Source organism: Melospiza georgiana, chromosome 5, assembly GCF_028018845.1.
Source record: "Melospiza georgiana isolate bMelGeo1 chromosome 5, bMelGeo1.pri, whole genome shotgun sequence".
NCBI lineage: Eukaryota > Metazoa > Chordata > Aves > Passeriformes > Passerellidae > Melospiza > Melospiza georgiana.
In genome coordinates this window covers 25,226,355-25,242,884 of record NC_080434.1, presented here as the reverse complement: position 1 = coordinate 25,242,884, position 16,530 = coordinate 25,226,355, and the positions used below count along the sequence as shown (strand labels likewise).

The 16,530-nt window shown below is 43.0% G+C and overlaps 1 protein-coding gene across 4 annotated transcripts in view; it reads left to right on the top strand.

Moving 5' to 3' along the window:
* The window catches only part of HERC3 (HECT and RLD domain containing E3 ubiquitin protein ligase 3), a 44,695-nt gene that overhangs the window by 19,674 nt on the left and 8,491 nt on the right, over positions 1–16,530 (top strand). For 2 of the 4 annotated variants that reach the window (XM_058024181.1, XM_058024182.1), the window contains exons 4-19: positions 1,610–1,686; positions 2,275–2,496; positions 4,467–4,558; positions 5,426–5,556; positions 6,206–6,366; positions 6,875–6,951; positions 7,717–7,841; positions 8,383–8,442; positions 10,075–10,186; positions 10,707–10,896; positions 11,943–12,106; positions 12,543–12,656; positions 13,918–13,941; positions 14,053–14,142; positions 14,974–15,144; positions 15,771–15,914. In XM_058024181.1, the coding sequence (XP_057880164.1) occupies positions 1,610–1,686; positions 2,275–2,496; positions 4,467–4,558; positions 5,426–5,556; positions 6,206–6,366; positions 6,875–6,951; positions 7,717–7,841; positions 8,383–8,442; positions 10,075–10,186; positions 10,707–10,896; positions 11,943–12,106; positions 12,543–12,656; positions 13,918–13,941; positions 14,053–14,142; positions 14,974–15,144; positions 15,771–15,914 (1,954 nt within the window). Of the gene's footprint in view, positions 1–1,609; positions 1,687–2,274; positions 2,497–4,466; positions 4,559–5,425; positions 5,557–6,205; positions 6,367–6,874; positions 6,952–7,716; positions 7,842–8,382; positions 8,443–10,074; positions 10,187–10,706; positions 10,897–11,942; positions 12,107–12,542; positions 12,657–13,023; positions 13,173–13,917; positions 13,942–14,052; positions 14,143–14,973; positions 15,145–15,770; positions 15,915–16,530 lie in introns of those variants that run through there. The other 2 variants (XM_058024183.1, XR_009114451.1) reach the window with 2 other exon arrangements.

Below are 16,530 nucleotides of genomic sequence, written 5' to 3'. Positions count from 1 at the left end.
CTGCAGCAGGGTCAGCTTTCCTCAGGGAAGCTCCTTGGAGGGTTGCTCACCAAGGGTTGTGTCGGAGCCCAGGAAATTCCTCTGGAGGACTCAAGACCCTGGCAGAGGGCTCGGAGACCTTGGCACGGAGTCAGAAACACCTGTGCCTTCGATTTTAACTCATGGAAACAATTACCAACTTTGTGCGAAGATGTACAAGCCACAAGAGTTTAAGTAGAATGATAGTTAATTTGTCACAGTTTAAGTAGAATGATAGTTAATTCTACATGAAAAAGTAGAATTTTGGGGTTTTAGAATGGGTGTTCAGGAGGCAAGATGGAGGGATTTGGGTGTGTCCTGTCCTTCCTCCTGTTTCTTCTTAGCCTCCGTCTTCTGCTGTGATGGTGGCACTTTTGGATTGGTTTAGAGTAGAGATGAGCTGTCTAACATAGGTGATAGGTATTGGAAAATTATTGTGAATAAAGTACACGTAGTTTTTAGGATAAAAAGACAACACTGCCCAGTGTGCCTCAGTCTGACCTGCCAGACTGACCTTGGCGGGTCGGAGAAAGAATGTTATAGATAAGAAAAAATAAACAACCTTGAGAATGACAGCCAAGGAATCCCATCTTCTTCAGTCTCATGGCTGGGAAAAAGAGACTTTCTAACAGCTTGGGGTCATCTCGACACCAGAGACCTTGTCAGGGTTGTTCACTTTCTCTCAGTGTGGCAGGAATAGGGCCCTTCTCATGTTGGGATGAAGGTGATTCCTTCTCCTTGTCACTGCTGCCCCCTGAGCCCTGCAGGAGGTTTGGGCTGAACGGACCTTCTGCCCATGGATGGCTGAGGGATGGAAAAGAAAATTGCAGCATGCTTAGCTTCCTCCCTGAAAAATGCCACAGTGTTTTGTACAGAAAAAGGATGTGCATGAAAGAGTATTTAAAAACAGAAATGCTGTTTGTACTTCAAGGTGTTTTATCAGCAGATGCAGTCTCATTTGGTCTGTTACTGCAGATCCAGTGCAGAGCAGAAGTTTGGGATGTCTCTCTGGGATGGCTGTCATTGTCAAAACAGAGTTTAAAGGAAGAGTTTCAATAACAGAAGATTAATGTTTGAGCTGAAGGACTCTGTGGGAAGACAGTCCTTCACTTGCATGTGGTTCTGATAAAACAGAGCCTTGCATAGCAATGCGATAGTGCCATTTTAAAAATAACGTTTTTGTGGAATAACTTGAACCTTTGACTTGCTATTTTCTGTACAAAGCACTGAAGAGGGTTTGGTGCTGTAACTCACTGGATCTGCTAGGCCCATAACAGCATGAAAAATGTCAGTGCCTGAAAAAGAATAGTGAAAGAGACACCAAGAACCAGCTATTTTCACCATTTCCAGATGGTTGGATTCAGTGTTATAGCAGGAAATGTAGTTGAGTTACTAGTTAAGTGTCTAGAGGTCTCCACAGATTTGCATCTATTACATATGGATCTGTACTGCCTTCAAGACACTGTTCCTCAATCTCAAACTCATGGATTTTGTGTGTATACAACAAGTATCTGAGTGGAAATGGTAATTTTTGTCTAAGGTGATACTGTATTTGTGGACACTTACTCTAAAACCATGTTGTCTCCTTTAGGTTGATAAAGAAATTGAACCAACAGACAATCCTGCAGGTTTCCTGTGGAAATTGGCATTGCCTGGCTCTGGCAGCAGGTACTGTAACATCTGTTATTAATTACCAGAATTTGTGCTGTTATTTTGCACAGTGTCCAAAACTGCATATTTCTGCACAATAAATCAAGGGCATCCCATGTTCTGACTGCTTTTGGGCCAAATGGGATGCTGTAAAATGGATCAGGTACCATAAATATTGAGGAAGAGCTTTGCCAATACTGTGAAGAAAGAAAACATTACACACAGACCACCCACTGTGGTGAATGATGGCAGGAGTGCTTGAAAGCTTTCCATCTTGATTTAGAAAAATGTGTGTAATTAATTCCTTTGTGTTGAAATTTTCCTTGGCTGTTACTCTTTTATGTGAAATGAGGACTGTTTTTGTTGCACTGTTTGTTGCAGCAGTTGTATTTTGTGTTTTGCACTTAGTTGCTTGTGCGTTCATTTGCCTGGTGGCTTCAGGCCATGCTCTTTTTTTTTTTAAACAAAGAATGTCTCTCTTGATTTTGCTTTTTTTCTTTTCATCATGAGGCTTGGGTGGGAGCGAAGCCTCCAGGACTGTTTATTTTTAATTTTGGCAAACTTGCTTTTCTGTTGGCTAACTTTCTCTTTCTTTCCTTGTTTCAGATGGCCAGTTCTTCACATGGGGACAGAACAGCTACGGTCAGCTGGGCTTGGGCAAAGAATGTCCCTCCCAAGCCAGTCCACAGAGAGTCAAGTCTCTAGATGGGATCCCTTTGGCTCAGGTTGCTGCAGGGGGAGCCCACAGTTTTGCCCTTTCTCTCTCAGGAGCTGTGTTTGGCTGGGGGAAGAACAGCTCAGGACAGCTGGGACTAAGTGATGAACGAGGTACGAAAATTCTGCTCCTAGGTGAGGGAAGGACAGACTCTTTTGCCTGGTGTCTCCTTGCATTGGCAGTGTATATAAGTGGGTTTGTAACACTCAGCAGCTCCTCTTGGAGTGAGATGGCAGAGGAAGTCTCTGTCTCTACAGGCTTTTCATATGTAGTAGAAACAGAAACATGTTTTTTCCCCTTGTGGGTGTTAATTTAAGTGAGGAGGGTTAAAAAGAGAGGTCTTTCAAGTCTGAGTGTCAACATGCAAATATCAAAGAAAGTGCTCGTATTCTTCCTCCCTCTTGTCAAAAATATTTTACCCATATTGTGTTTGTTTGAAGCTCGTTGGAGCAAAGGCTTTCCCTGCAGAACAGCAGGCTGAACTCATCTCCTCATTTCCCAACATGGTTTTCACTGGTGAGCAGCTATATGCTTCAAAACTCTGGCAGCAGTGAATATCTCAGTACTGTAAAATGTTGTCTAGTTTATTTGTTGCACAGTTACCAGACACATAGGGCCAATGGTAGTTTTCTCAGGTGCTAGTCTAAAAAGCCCGGATCTCTTCTGCTGCTTGTTCACACACTCTTAACTTTTTGGAATAAAACAGGTGAATGGAAGGTTTTCTTTGGAGCTTCAGGTCAGCCTCCTTATTGGTTTCTGCATAATTCCTGAGCAGATTTGAGTATCTAGGCAAGTTTCTGAGTGTAGATGTGATACCTAGCATGCACCTAGATACCTTGTATTGTCTGTAAAGTAGGGCTGATCTAATAGAAGAGCAGCAGTGTCCTTTCCATGTAGACTGGCAGATAAATGCTTCTGATTAAAACAAATCTGCAGTTTACATATGAGAGGCTTACTCTGACATGGGGCTAATCTTAAATGAACAGAATAGGCATCAGCTTGTGGGATGGTGCTGGCCAGGGATCATATTCTGCTTCCCCCTCAGTGCCTGGCATTGTAGTAAATATGTGGTATTTATGGTAAGTGAATCACGATAAGACAGTGTGAATTAGACTTGTCAAACAAGAACAGCAAGGTCTGCAAACATGGGTATTCTGCAGCACTGTTATTATTAACAATTTTGCTGTAGAGAGAAGTGTCATTCCTGTGAAAAGAAAGATCAGAGTGCTAAAATACAGAAAAAGATAAATCAAAAATCAGCTCTCAATTCTAAACTCACAGAAGTGTGACTGTTTTTCTCTCACTACCCAGTAAAAAAGCGCCTTGCAAATCCTAAGGTGAGAATCTTAAGAAATGGGTAACTTCTATAGGTAGGAACCTGACTTTTTGTTGGTATGGAAAAAGCAGCTGCTCCCCTTAATATCTAATTGTTTTGGGGTGCCTACTGCTCCTTGAAGTGCTTAGCTTTTATTTTTACTGTATTCATCCCTAAGAGACAGACTTTAAATGATTAGGGGTGGCAGAGTGGAGGAGAAAAGCATCACTTAATGGTTGGTAGTGATTAACCTTTGCAAGTAGGAGGATCTTCTGCCCAAAGGATGACAAGAGAAGGAAAGCTGAGTATTTAAATACACATTGAGATTCAGCTTACCATGTGTCTTGCACAAGTGTCTCCCACGTGTCAGGGTTGTTCTATATGGAAAAGGTCTAAATAAGGTTTTAGAAACAAATATTTGCAGTCATCCCTGAGGAGTGTGAAGTGGAGCATGAAGCTGAAGGTGGGTGTATCTAGGCTGCACTCACCATGTCTTCCAAACAGCAAGTGCATGTTGAATTGGTACAAGATAATCAACATGTGCCCTCTTGGTCTGGACAACTTTGTTTGAGTCAGTCAAGCCTTTTAAGAATTCGAGGGGAAAAACAGTGAAGTACTCAAGGCCATGTGGGGCCTTTTTCTCCACAGTTGTTAAATTTCCCTTGTGCTCATGGACCACATCTGAAAACCGGACTGGCAGTGCTGTTCTTGGGCATGCAGGTTTGTGTTTGTGGAGCAGCTGCTTTATTTCCTTTGGCTTCGTTGCAGACCGAGAGTCCCCGTGTCACGTGAAGCTGCTGCGCTCTCAGAAGGTTGTTTACATCAGCTGTGGGGAGGAGCACACTGCAGTCCTGACAAAGGTAAAGGTGCTGGCCTGGGAGCCCTTTAGGTGGCCACTGCCTCACCTGCCTGCTGGTTCACAGTAGCTTTCTGTATAATGGAAGAAAAACACAGATCGGCTTACTGTATTCCTTCTGACCCCAGTAAAAGAAACTAAGTGGAAAGTGTAGCCTCATTATTTATTCTGACTATCATTCCCAACACGATCTTTTGCTGGTTTTGAAGATGAAGATGTTAATAATCCACAGCAGCAAATAGCAAAACTCAGGTGAATAACTTGAAAAGAACAGCTTTGGGAGGAAAAAAAATTAACAAACACACATTCAAAGGGATGAAAATAGCATTTTGTTGGAAAATAGAGTAATATTATGCATCAGAATAAGATGGAAGTAAAATTAATGAGTGTTTAAATTTAACATTAGCAGTCACAACATTTACAAGAGGTTTTCAGTTCCAAACCTGCTGCTTCGTAGTGGTGTATAATTTAGTGGCCAGAGGACAGGGCTAGGGTTTGAAAGAGAGCCTTGCCTCTGCCACTTTGTGGTTGTTGCTTCCTGTTTTGGAGCCTTGGTGTTTTCCACTGTAAAATGAATTAAACAACTGACTTTGGGATTCCTGTGGGGAAAAACACCATTGTAGAAAACTAGTTCTGTAGGAGCTTGTCTAGTGCAGAGATAACCTGAAGGTAATTCTGTTATTTTCTGATGGATGGCAGGGTAGCTTATTTGCAAGCTGCGTTAGCTGAACCCAACTTTCTTTACTGGATCTTTTGAAAATCCCCATCAGTGTCTGCCTAAGCTTTGGGCTCATACTGAGTCTGTAGTCAGAGAGATGCTGCTGGGCTCTGGGTCCCTAAATGGAGGCTCTGCTGTTTGGTTTGCTAACAGAGTGGAGGGGTGTTCACCTTCGGTGCAGGTTCCTGCGGGCAGCTGGGCCACGACTCCATGAATGATGAGGTGAACCCCCGAAGAGTTCTGGAGCTCATGGGCAGTGAAGTGTCCCAGATTGCTTGTGGCAGGTGAGTCCTGTGTGCAGTGAGAAACTTTTCCTTGGTGGAGGTTAATGCTGTACTGAATCATGCAAATAGGAGAAAATAGTCCTGCTTCTGCGTTCTATGTTCAAAGCTAAAGGAATTTAAATCTTGCTTTCCATGAGAATTTTAAGACCCTCTAAATGAGATGGTTTTTTAATTGGGGTTGTACCCTGCACTCTAACCTGTAAAAGATACCTTCCCAACTTAATAATTCAGCAAGACTTTAGAGCAGAAGCCCCTTTGGTCACAAGTTTCCAGCCTCTTGAATGAAAAGTGAGTTAGCAGCCCTGGTGCTGTGTGGTTGCCTTTCAGAATATTCAGGCTTAGCAAGTGACTAAGCTGATCCTGTGAGCCTGATACCAGCTGTGTGTCTGAGCAGCACAAGCTGCTCTTTGTCCCTTCCACCTAAAGGGCTCCATCCCACAAACTGGTGCCATCAGGTGGCAAAAACTGGGCATTGGTGCCCGTGTAAATGTGCTGCTTGGCACCAGCTTCTGGCCTAGGAGAAATGAGAATAAGTTGTAGGTGGCATTTGGTTTGGTTGTTGGGTTTTTCCCCCACCTTAGTTTTGGTCTTTGTTTTATTTTGAATTTATTGTTAAACAACGCCCAAACTCTGTGCCCATCTCTTGCAGACATCACACTTTAGCCTTTGTGCCTTCTTCAGGAATGATCTATGCATTTGGCTGTGGAACAAGAGGCCAGCTGGGAACAGGGCACACTTGCAATGTGAAGTGTCCCTCTCCTGTCAAGGGTCACTGGGCAGCTCACAATGGGCAACTCTCAGGGAAACCTGGTATGTACTGTGCTCGATTTGAAATGGCAGATGGACATAAATAACTTCACCCATGGTTGTCTAAAGACATCTTAACATTGTTCTGTGAAATTTCTGGAACTGCCAAAAGAAACCCATCCTATTGTCCCTAGTGCACTGTGGTAATTTCTGGGTGACCTTTTGCTCTTTCTGTTAATGTGTGCTCTCTCCCTTTCTCTTTTTATGGCAGAGCTCAGCATCTGCCAATCTTGAGACTTCATGAAATTGTACTGCTACTTTACTAATACTGTTCCAAACACTTTGTTGTCTCTTTAAAGCCCCTATTGCAGTTTAAAAATGACAGCTTTCCCCTCCTGTGTCCCTCTTACGAAAGTGCTACAGTGCTTGAGTTCCAGCTGATTTCAGCAGGGCCTTCAAAGGACCCAGGTGCTCCTTGTAGTTGTACTGGCAGTGCAAATGGGAGGGGAGAAAGTATAAATAGGGTCTTGCATTCATCAGCCTCTAACACAGCTGTGTCTTTCTCAAACAGATGCCTGTAAATACCACATTGTTAAACATATCTTCTCTGGAGGAGACCAAACTTTTGTGCTTTGCTCCAAATACGAGGTAAACCAAATAGAAGTATCTTTTCAAGTCTTCTCCCCTGTCCCAGCATTCACAACACAGCTTTTGTTTTTGCTAAAATCTTCTGGAATGAGAGTATTTCTTTGGACTCCATTCTGCCTTACAAAACTTACCAGCTCTGACAGTTTTTGCAGGGATTTCCACCTTCAGTGGCTGAAAGTTGCCTTTCTTTAGAGGCACATCAAAGCCATTGGGAAGACACTGATTCCAGTTTAATCAGCAGGGAGGGGAATCCAGCCTTTGCAGATTGGAAGCAGGGGGCTGCTTTCCACCTCCTGTGGCACTGGCTTCTGCATGGTTGGTGTGTAGGACCTTCAGCCACATACAGTGGGATTTTGTCAGTCAGCGCTGGATGGAGGGCTGAATGCTGAATTGATTTTCCCACTTCTGTCTTTTTTCTGTCAAGAAGTGTTTGGGATAAACTTTTGAGGCATGAAAATAGCCTGTACAATGTACTAAGCCTGTAGTTATATATGACAGTATTTACAGAGGCTTTGGTACATCTAGGAAATGTTATTTTGATTTTTTTATTTTCCTTTTTTTTAAAATATATTTGAGGATCCTTTTTTTCCTCAAACTTTTCATACCTTCCCTTTTGGACTTCTTAGTAATGTCAAAAACTTCTAACCAAACCTTTTCAGAGACCACACTAAGGAAGCTATCAGTTATTTATTAAAACAGAGATTATGGATAGGAAGGAATTGTTTTACTGGCCTTGTCTTTGCTGAAATCTGTATTTTCTCACAGAATTCCTTGCCTGCTGATGATTTCCGGACCATAAATGAAACACGTTACACCTGTTTAATAAATGATGAAACTATAGATGTCTGGAGGCAAAAGCTTTTAGAAAAGAACAGTTCTAATTCTGTCAAGTAGGTATTGTGGCACTGGACAAGCCTTTTGTTGAAAGTTCTATTGAAATAGTTTTGTTGGCTTCCGTGCCATGCTTTCACTTGAAATTTAGCTACCTTTTCAAGTGTGGTTCTTGGTTGTTTCCAAGGGGAGGAGTTGCCAGTCACAAGGCTGCCAGGTGAGAGCTTCTGAGCAAAACCAGAGGAATTTGAGGCTGCCTCAGCATTGCAGATGGTGGGTGGGAACTTGATTTTAAAGTTGTCCTGCATTGTGTGCTTAAAATTCATGAGAAGCAACAAGAACTTGTGTGCAGACTGATTAAGTTCTTTCCCCACTGTGCCTGCCACGAGAGGGGCAGAATAGGTGGAAAGGAGGCACTAATTCCTCCTTTCCAAGAGGGGCCTTACATGATCCTGAATGAAGTCTTGCCCTCTGTGCCTCTAAAGGGGTTATCCTGACCTTGTTTCCCATAAAAGGAAGGGAAGAGAGATGAAGAGGTTTACTGAGGCATCCATTCATAACCTGTATCTCTGTTTTCTTTTCTATTCCTGCTGCAATCAGTAATGTTGTTCAGATACTGTCCTCAGCTGCCTGCTGGAATGGAAGCTTCTTGGAGAAGAAGTAAGTGCCACATTTCCAGATGTATGCCTTTCCCTTGATGCAGACTAGAATCCCTTTGCTTCACTCTCTTCTGCAGTGGGATTTGATTTTTTTGATCAGGCAGGAGATGAGGGCAGAGGATGTTCCCTAAAGGGATGGGGTGGTCAGAGCTGGGTAAGGAAGGCAAATGGCCTAAGAGAGTGAGTGAACTGTAAGTGGCACAGATCTCTTGGAGTTGCCACAACTGTTATTCTTCCTTATGAAACAGACACTAATGTCTTTAAAGAGAGGGATAGGAATAGGACATTAGGGGAAATTAGGGATGCCAGGTATCTGAATAGTCTCTCACCCAGCTGAGCTAACTGGTGCATGTGAAAGTACACTTCCACACAGGCTGCTCTTGAAAACACATTGGGGCAACAAGGAAGTGCTTTCCTTTTAGGTGACATCACACATGGAAAGTTTTGTGGCCCTGCTTGCAAAAGGAGGAATTTCAAACGGGTGTAACCCACAATAGGTGGGGACAAGGTTGTAAGACACATAGCTGAGTCAGAGGCTGTAGGTTGGGAAGGCTTGTGTTGGCTGTGTCTGTAAATGTTGAGGAGGTAACAGCATAAGATGAGGAGGAGGAGAAATTTTTCTGGTGATGTGATGAGTAAATGACCTGTAACTAGGTGAAGAAAAACTTACTTACTCTGAGTAATCTTTGCGTAATACATTCCAAGAGCAACTTGAAGATAGTTTGCTAATTATTTTGGTGTTTTTCTGCTTGTCCAGTGGTTTCTTCTCTAGTGTTGTGACATGTTATTGCATCAGGAGAGTTGTGTCATGTTGGTTTAAAACCCTTGTTGAGGTATGCAAGTTGCCGAGTCACTTTAAATGGTCTCACGTCTCCCTTGAATGTGCAAATGAGTGGAGTTTATGGCTTCATCAGCCAAACACAGTTGTTCTTCCACTTCAGTGGTGTCTTGGCTAGTGCAGGACTTAACTTCTACAGAGAATCTTCAACCAAATGAATGTTAAATTCTGAAGGCCTAAATGAGGCTGTATTTAACTATGTACCTTTATACATGAAGTCTCATGTCAAGGTGCACTTGACAGAAATACCCCAGTGCATCCCTCCAGTGTCCTAATGTAGGCCTGTTTGCATTACAGGATTGTATGGGGGAGCAGCTTTCCCATGGCTGTGTGCCTGAGCACAGCCAGCACTGCCTTTGCAGAGCACTGCCCCAGGTGTGCTGTGTACCACAGTGTGTCTCTGGGGAGCTGATTCCAGCCTGGAGCCTGTGCTCTTATAGGAATAACCATTCTACAGCAGCAGGCTGTCTTCAGCTCCTCTTGTGGTTACACCATCAAACTGACAAATGCATCCTGTCTGTAAGAGCTCCCTTCCCCATTCAGGGCGTCTGATAGAGTGCTCTTAAGTCAGTGGAGGAGTCCTGGGGACACCAGAGACTTTGATGAAGTGTTTCTCTGCAAGAATCCCAGCCCTAACTGAGGCCTGGGGGAATTTGGAAGGGAGAGTCTTTGTTTCTCGTCTTATGAATTCTCTAGTGGTGATTCCTCTACTGCTTGCTCTCAGGCCGTGTCAATACACAGGTAATGGGGTCTCTTCCTTAACCTTATGCCTGTCTGTGATTTCTTTTTTTAAAGAATCGATGAACATTTTAAAACCAGTCCAAAGATCCCAGGGATTGACCTGAACTCCACAAGAGTGCTGTTTGAGAAGCTGATGAACTCTCAGCACTCCATTCTCCTAGAGCAGGTATTGCACTTCTGAGATTTGGATGTTCAGAGGGGAAAATAAGGACTTTTGTCCCTCTCTAACATGCAAGTACCAGCAGCATCGTTGGGCTAAGGTTGTATTGCAAATCTGAAATCCGGACACTTAATGGTACTTCCCCTTTTACCTGAGCTGATTTTGACCTCCTCAGAAATGTCTTTTATTTAAAAACAAGTTTTATCTCATGGCATTTATACTTGAATGGCTGCTGAAATAAACTCTGTGTATGTTTTATTTATAATTATTATGTGTCTGTAAGGAGTTGAGTACTTTATGGTTGTATAACTTATTCAGAGAATTTCTTTCACAAGTGCAGAGCTGTGGGGTAAAAGCATACATGTTCCCCTTGACCCTTTTAGCTATAATATTTATAGCTTTAGGTTTTTTCACTCTGGTTTTGACTTTTAAAACAGACTTTTACCATTTCATCAGCCCTTAAACCATCTACATTGTAGGTGCTCTATCCCCCAGGATAAGCTGTCTTGTTTTGTTTTCTCTCTAGATACTGAAGAGCTTTGAAAGTTTTTTGATTCCTCAGCTGTCCAGCTCTCCACCAGATGTTGAGGCAATGAGGATCTATCTGATTCTCCCAGAATTCCCACCATTCCAAGACTCCAAGTATTACATCTCTCTGACCCTTCCTCTAGCAATGGCTATTTTGCGCCTGGACACCAACCCCAGCAAAGTGCTTGGTACGTGTCATTTAAAAGTTGTTTTAATTTAGAAGTAAAATATAATTACAAAGAACACTTACTAGGGAGGTTAATCTAATTTACCTTATCTGCTTTACCCACATTCAGAGACTCAGTTCCAGATAAATTTGCATTTTTATAAAGAAACATAGATTTTTGTATAACATGAAGATTAAATTATCCTATTCTCTTAAATTTGATCTGCTGTTGATCACTTTAGAGTATCTTTTCTGTATAAGGTAAAAAAAGAATACTAAGTATAATATTAAATTATTTTGTCCTCTGCAAGATGCAGACAAACCTTGATATCTGTTACTAAGCTGAACATTTAAACTCTTCTCCCACTTCTGATCTTAATTTCTAATATATTTTCCTCTGAGCTGATTTTAAACTGGACAGAACACATGCTGCTTAGGGATGTTGCTCACATTCGTTAAGCTACTGCTGTTATGGTTATCTTACTCTGTTTCTTGAGGCTGTCCTGCACTAAACCTGGTATTATCATGTAAAATGCCATGCAGTGCATTCAGACCTCCAAAAGAATCCTGGGCTCCAGCTTTTACTTTGCAGGTGACTGGCTCTAGTAAAGAAGCTAATACTCAGGGTCCCTTCAGGGGAAATTAAGGGTTTCCTGTCCTTGGCAAGAAGGAAATCAGCCTCTCTAAAGAGGGGGAGTTAATCCTTTAGTGCAGATGTGCCAGGAGACATGCTCTGACCCTGCTAGAAAAATCTGTGGTGCTACAGAGAATTGCCCAGGCAGCTCTTTGCTTGTCACTCCTGCAAGACAGATGTTTGCCCACAAGATCACAGCATCCTGAATGCCATTACAATGCTGAGTAATGACTGGTGTGGCTGGATGGGAGTGGAAAGGGAGAAGCTGTTCAGTTTCTGGCATTTCGATGATTCTGCCTCACTTTCCTGTTGCTACAGCTAGGGCAGGAGTAGGGAAGTGTTTTGAAAGTCTTCTTTTTTTCATGTGTAAGCCCTTATTTAGGGGATACTCTGGCCTTTGATTGAGATTTATATTGATGCCCTCTGTTTTCCAGATAACTGGTGGTCTCAGGTGTGCCCACGATACTTCCTCAGGCTTGTGGACCTCTACAAAGGTGCAGTGGTTTACCTCCTCAGTGGAAGGAAGACGCTGCTGATCCCAGTCCTGTTCAGCAGCTACATTACAGCTGCTCTCAGGCTCCTGGAGAAACTCCACAAGGTGAGAGGAAAGCCTGGGCATGTGGTGGCTCAAGATGATTCAGTCCTGTCTGCCCTTGGGCAGTCGTGAGCTGTGTGTCAGCATGGGAGAGATGTCAGTGGCTTTCCTGAGTCCAAGGTTCTTGAAGATTGTTTAGTCCTGTCTCAAAGACTAGAAATAAGGTTACCCTAAAGAATGGCATCACAAACACCTGTCCCTTGATGGTCTCTGCTGTCACTGTGTTGTTGCAGAGTGGTTGAGGTGAGGAGGAGGGGGAACTAAAATAAGTTATAAAGAGGTTCTATTTGATTCTTCTTGGTTTATGCCAAAAATTTAAGAAATTGTGTATTGTTTGTGGAACATTCTGGGTCCTTTTGTTGCATAACTGAATTTATGAAAGCAAACCTGAAAAATATGTTAAAATATGCCAAATATTTCCATCTGTTCTCTTCACTAGGTGAATCAGAAGGTTAAACACGTGGAATATGATAAGTTTTATATCCCTGAGATTTCCAGCTTGGTGGACATTCAGGAGGATTATCTTATGTGGTTTTTGCACCAGGCTGGAATGGTAAGAGGTTTTATGTGTAGACATGAAATAGCTGCCCATGTTTGTGTCTCTGGCTGTAGATCTGTATTTCCAATATCCTTAATCAGAGCATAATATATTCAGTATAGGAGCTTCTATATGTTAAATATCTGAGATCTGGGTGCTTTACAAAATTGACCTAAAACTAAAAAGGCTGTCAAAAGAGTTGGGGCTAGCAGTGTTTAACCAAAGCTTGCAACAGTCTCTGTGATTGTTCATGTGAATTCCATTCAGTCTTTGCACAAGGTGATTAATTCAGTCACTGGATCCTTTTAATGTAATCAAGACCTCAGGAGCCAAGTCCTGTATTCTAAAATTATAATTTTTGCCCTTTACTTCTGCTGTTTAGGCAGGTATTGTGAATAATGTAGCCAGTGATGTTAAAATGTTGCTCTGTAAGAGGAGGCAGTGTGGCGTTCTGGCTAGGGGACTGAACCAAGCCTCAAGAGATGTGGGTTCTGTTCCTGGCTCTTCCAGTAACCTGCTGGGTGATCTTGGGTAAGACCCTTCACCTCTTTTATGTCTCACTTTCCCATCTGTAAGAAAGGAGATAACTAAAATGAGGGCTGGAATATGCTGTGTGGGAACCCAGTGAGATTATTTAATCATAGCAAGGAAAGGAATCTCAAGTGTAAAAAGCCACCAAAAACATGTGCTGAGGGATGCTGCAAGAGTAAAACCTGACTGTAGTGATAACTTTTGTGTGTGTTTTCATGGGCTTTGTAAGTGTTGTGTGTGCTGTGCCCCCATCCTCTACCTTCCATCATTTAAATAGTGCTGCTGTGTGCTTACCTTTAGTGAGCAGAACAATGAAGTACTGACTTAAATTTATGTAAGGGATAGTTAAAAATGTGTCAATATGGCTAATGATGAGTGATTTGCATTGCAGGGGTGTTCTTTTATCACCATGTAGTGGCCTCATGATCTCTCCTGTTGTTTAATTTGGTTTCTGCATTTTTGTTATTCTTCATAAGAGCAAGTTTCACCCATGGCAGACCAACACAGGATTCTATGCCAGTCAGTCCTCTTAGTAATGTTTGATGTTCATGTTTTGAATTAGACTTGTGCATTTTCTTGAGAAGGAAGTTCCCATGCTTTTCTTTAAGAGGAGGAAAAATAGGTTGTTGGTTCCAAAGGAGGAAAATTTACTTTGGGTCACCTTTGGACTAGTCCATCTGAAAAACCCACGAGACACAAAATTGAAAGAGTAAAAGATTTTCATACTTCTCTTTTTCTTTCACAGAAAGTAAGGCCGTCCATCATGCAGGTAAGAAAATTGTTTAAAGATTGTTCTTATTTAAATTATTAAATTGTTCTTATTTAAAGAAGTGGTCTGGAAGTTGTGGATAGAAACAAGTCTTGCCTGTCTTTCTTGCAGGATGCTGTGACTCTCTGCTCTTACCCTTTCATCTTTGATGCTCAAGCTAAGACCAAGATGTTACAGACAGATGCAGAATTACAGATGCAGGTAATCATTCTCTCCCATTTTTCCCGACACATTTCTTTTTCTCTGCTTTTTGCAATGGTGCCTGCATGGAAAGGGGTTTTAAGTGGGAGCTGGTGTGTGCAACACTTTATTGTTTCCATGATACAGGAGAGCAGTGTAGCTGGAGAACCTCTTTGCCCTGGATAATGCAGAGGCAGTGCTTGGTGTCTTTCCCTTCAAAATGTTTGTCTGGCAACATCAGGGCTGCCTGATGTGCATGTGATGGAAATTTAAACTGTACAGGGAAGGGGTAGTTATGTATTTGTGATAATCCAAGGGTAAGGAGTAAGGTGAGGAGCTGTAAGACTGGATAAGCAGACAGAAGTCCAGGTAAGAGGACACTTGTTTTGAAATTTTTGCCTGCTGCAGGAGTGGTTGTTCCCTCTAACCATGAGGTGAGTGTTGTAGACCAGCTGCTGATGCTGTTTGCAGCCCACCCACCCAGGGGCAGTGAGGGGCACATCCCCAGGGCCCTCCAGGAGGGTGCTGACAGCAGGTATCCAGCTCCAGCACCTGTAGGTGGCAGCCAAGCCAGCTCACAGCCAGGCTGTGACAGGGGCAGCTGGCCTCTGTGCCAGTGCAGTGTCCCAGCAGCAGGCAGTGCTCACACAGGTGCCTCCTGAGACTGGCACCTGTGTGAGCTGGGCATGCAGGGACACACACAGTACAGAGGGAGCGTGGGATTCTTCAACCCTGGAGGAACCAAACAGGCAGAAAGGAGCACCAGGCATGTAGTGGTTAACTGTTTTCCTTTCATAGGGAAGAAAAAAAGGCTTAGGCATAGGCTGTTTTTCACCTCTCTTTTATTTGCAGGTTGCAATAAATGGTGCAAATTTGCAGAATGTCTTCATGCTTCTCACCCTGGAGCCTCTGCTGGCCAGAAGCCCTTTCCTGGTACTTCATGTTCGCAGGAGTAACTTGGTTGGTGATGCTTTAAGGGAGTTGAGCATCCATTCAGACATTGACTTGAAAAAACCTCTCAAAGTAAGTTTCTCCCGTATCTTTAGCACCCTGTCATTTAGCAAACATTTCTGCAGCCTTTCAGCCATTCCCATTACCTCTTCACCAGTGTGCAGTAACTTCTCCATAGGTGTTGCACACAGGAACATTCGGTCTAGTCAGTGCAAGGGTTGAGTGTTTTTTCTGACCCCTGGAGTGCTTTGGCAGTGGATAGTTTACAAGAAGGCAGGCACAGGGTTTGCTCTCTTCTCCTGGTGTGTTGAGTGTACAAGGGCCAGGGGAGGAAGCAGTTTGTGATGTTGTGCAATCTCTGTTTTGCCCTTCTGCAGGAGCAGGCTGTTTACAATAGGATGTGTTTAATCTCTGAGAAATTGTGGCAATCTTCAGTAGCTGCTGTCATGCTGCTGCGTTGATTGTTGGGACGACAGGTGGTTATTTGTGGTTTGCATGAGGATTTAAACATTCTCAAAATACCTGATTTGCCACCCCTGTTCCCTTCCTGTCCCTGCAGGCAGAGCACTGAAATGAGCTCGTGGGTTGCCGTGGGTTTGAGCATGTTGGTCAGATTGCTTTGCCTGGCTCTCAGTTAGAGAGATCTGATTCACTCAGTCTCAGTTCTGCATCCCTGTCATGATCTGCTTTTTCTACAGGTCATCTTTGATGGTGAGGAAGCTGTTGATGCTGGAGGAGTGACAAAGGAATTTTTCCTCCTGTTGTTGAAAGAACTGCTCAACCCCATCTATGGCATGTTCACTTACTACCCAGAGTCAAACCTGCTGTGGTTTTCAGACACGGTAAGCCCTTTCCCTCTGTACGTGCAGGTTGGAATAATATGCTGCATTTAAATGACAAGGAAGTTTAGTGCCAAACTATGGGAAAGAAATGTTCTTCCTCTCATTTTCTACTCATGATACAATGTGAACTCTATTTTCAGTTAGTGTATGTAGGTCCATTAATCTTAGTAGAATGGTGATGGTTGTGCCTGTTAAAGAGTTGGCTCTTTCTCTTTATTCTTATCCCATAGTGAAACTTTTATTAAGGGTCAGGTGACAGATAATAGAGCTCTTATTATCATGAGTGTGGTGGTCATGTGCTGTTTTACAGAATGAGAGGTTTAGGTGGTAATGGCATTAAGAGTTCTGTGCCTCCTTGCTGTTCACATAATTGCAGCCAATCCACTTAGCCATGCATCCCTATCACCTTCAGGATCTAAAGTTGTGAATGCTTTATATGAGGAAGCTCTTGAGCAGCAAGGAACATGGCTTGTAGTGGAAGGTTGTTGGTTTTGGAAGAGTGTGGAGTGCAAGATCTGTACCTGTCAGATGGCTGGAGATGGTGGTTTATGTCCTGTTCCTCACCTCCATAGGTAGCAAGGTGGGAAATGACATGGCCAGTCTTCCCTTGAGGTGT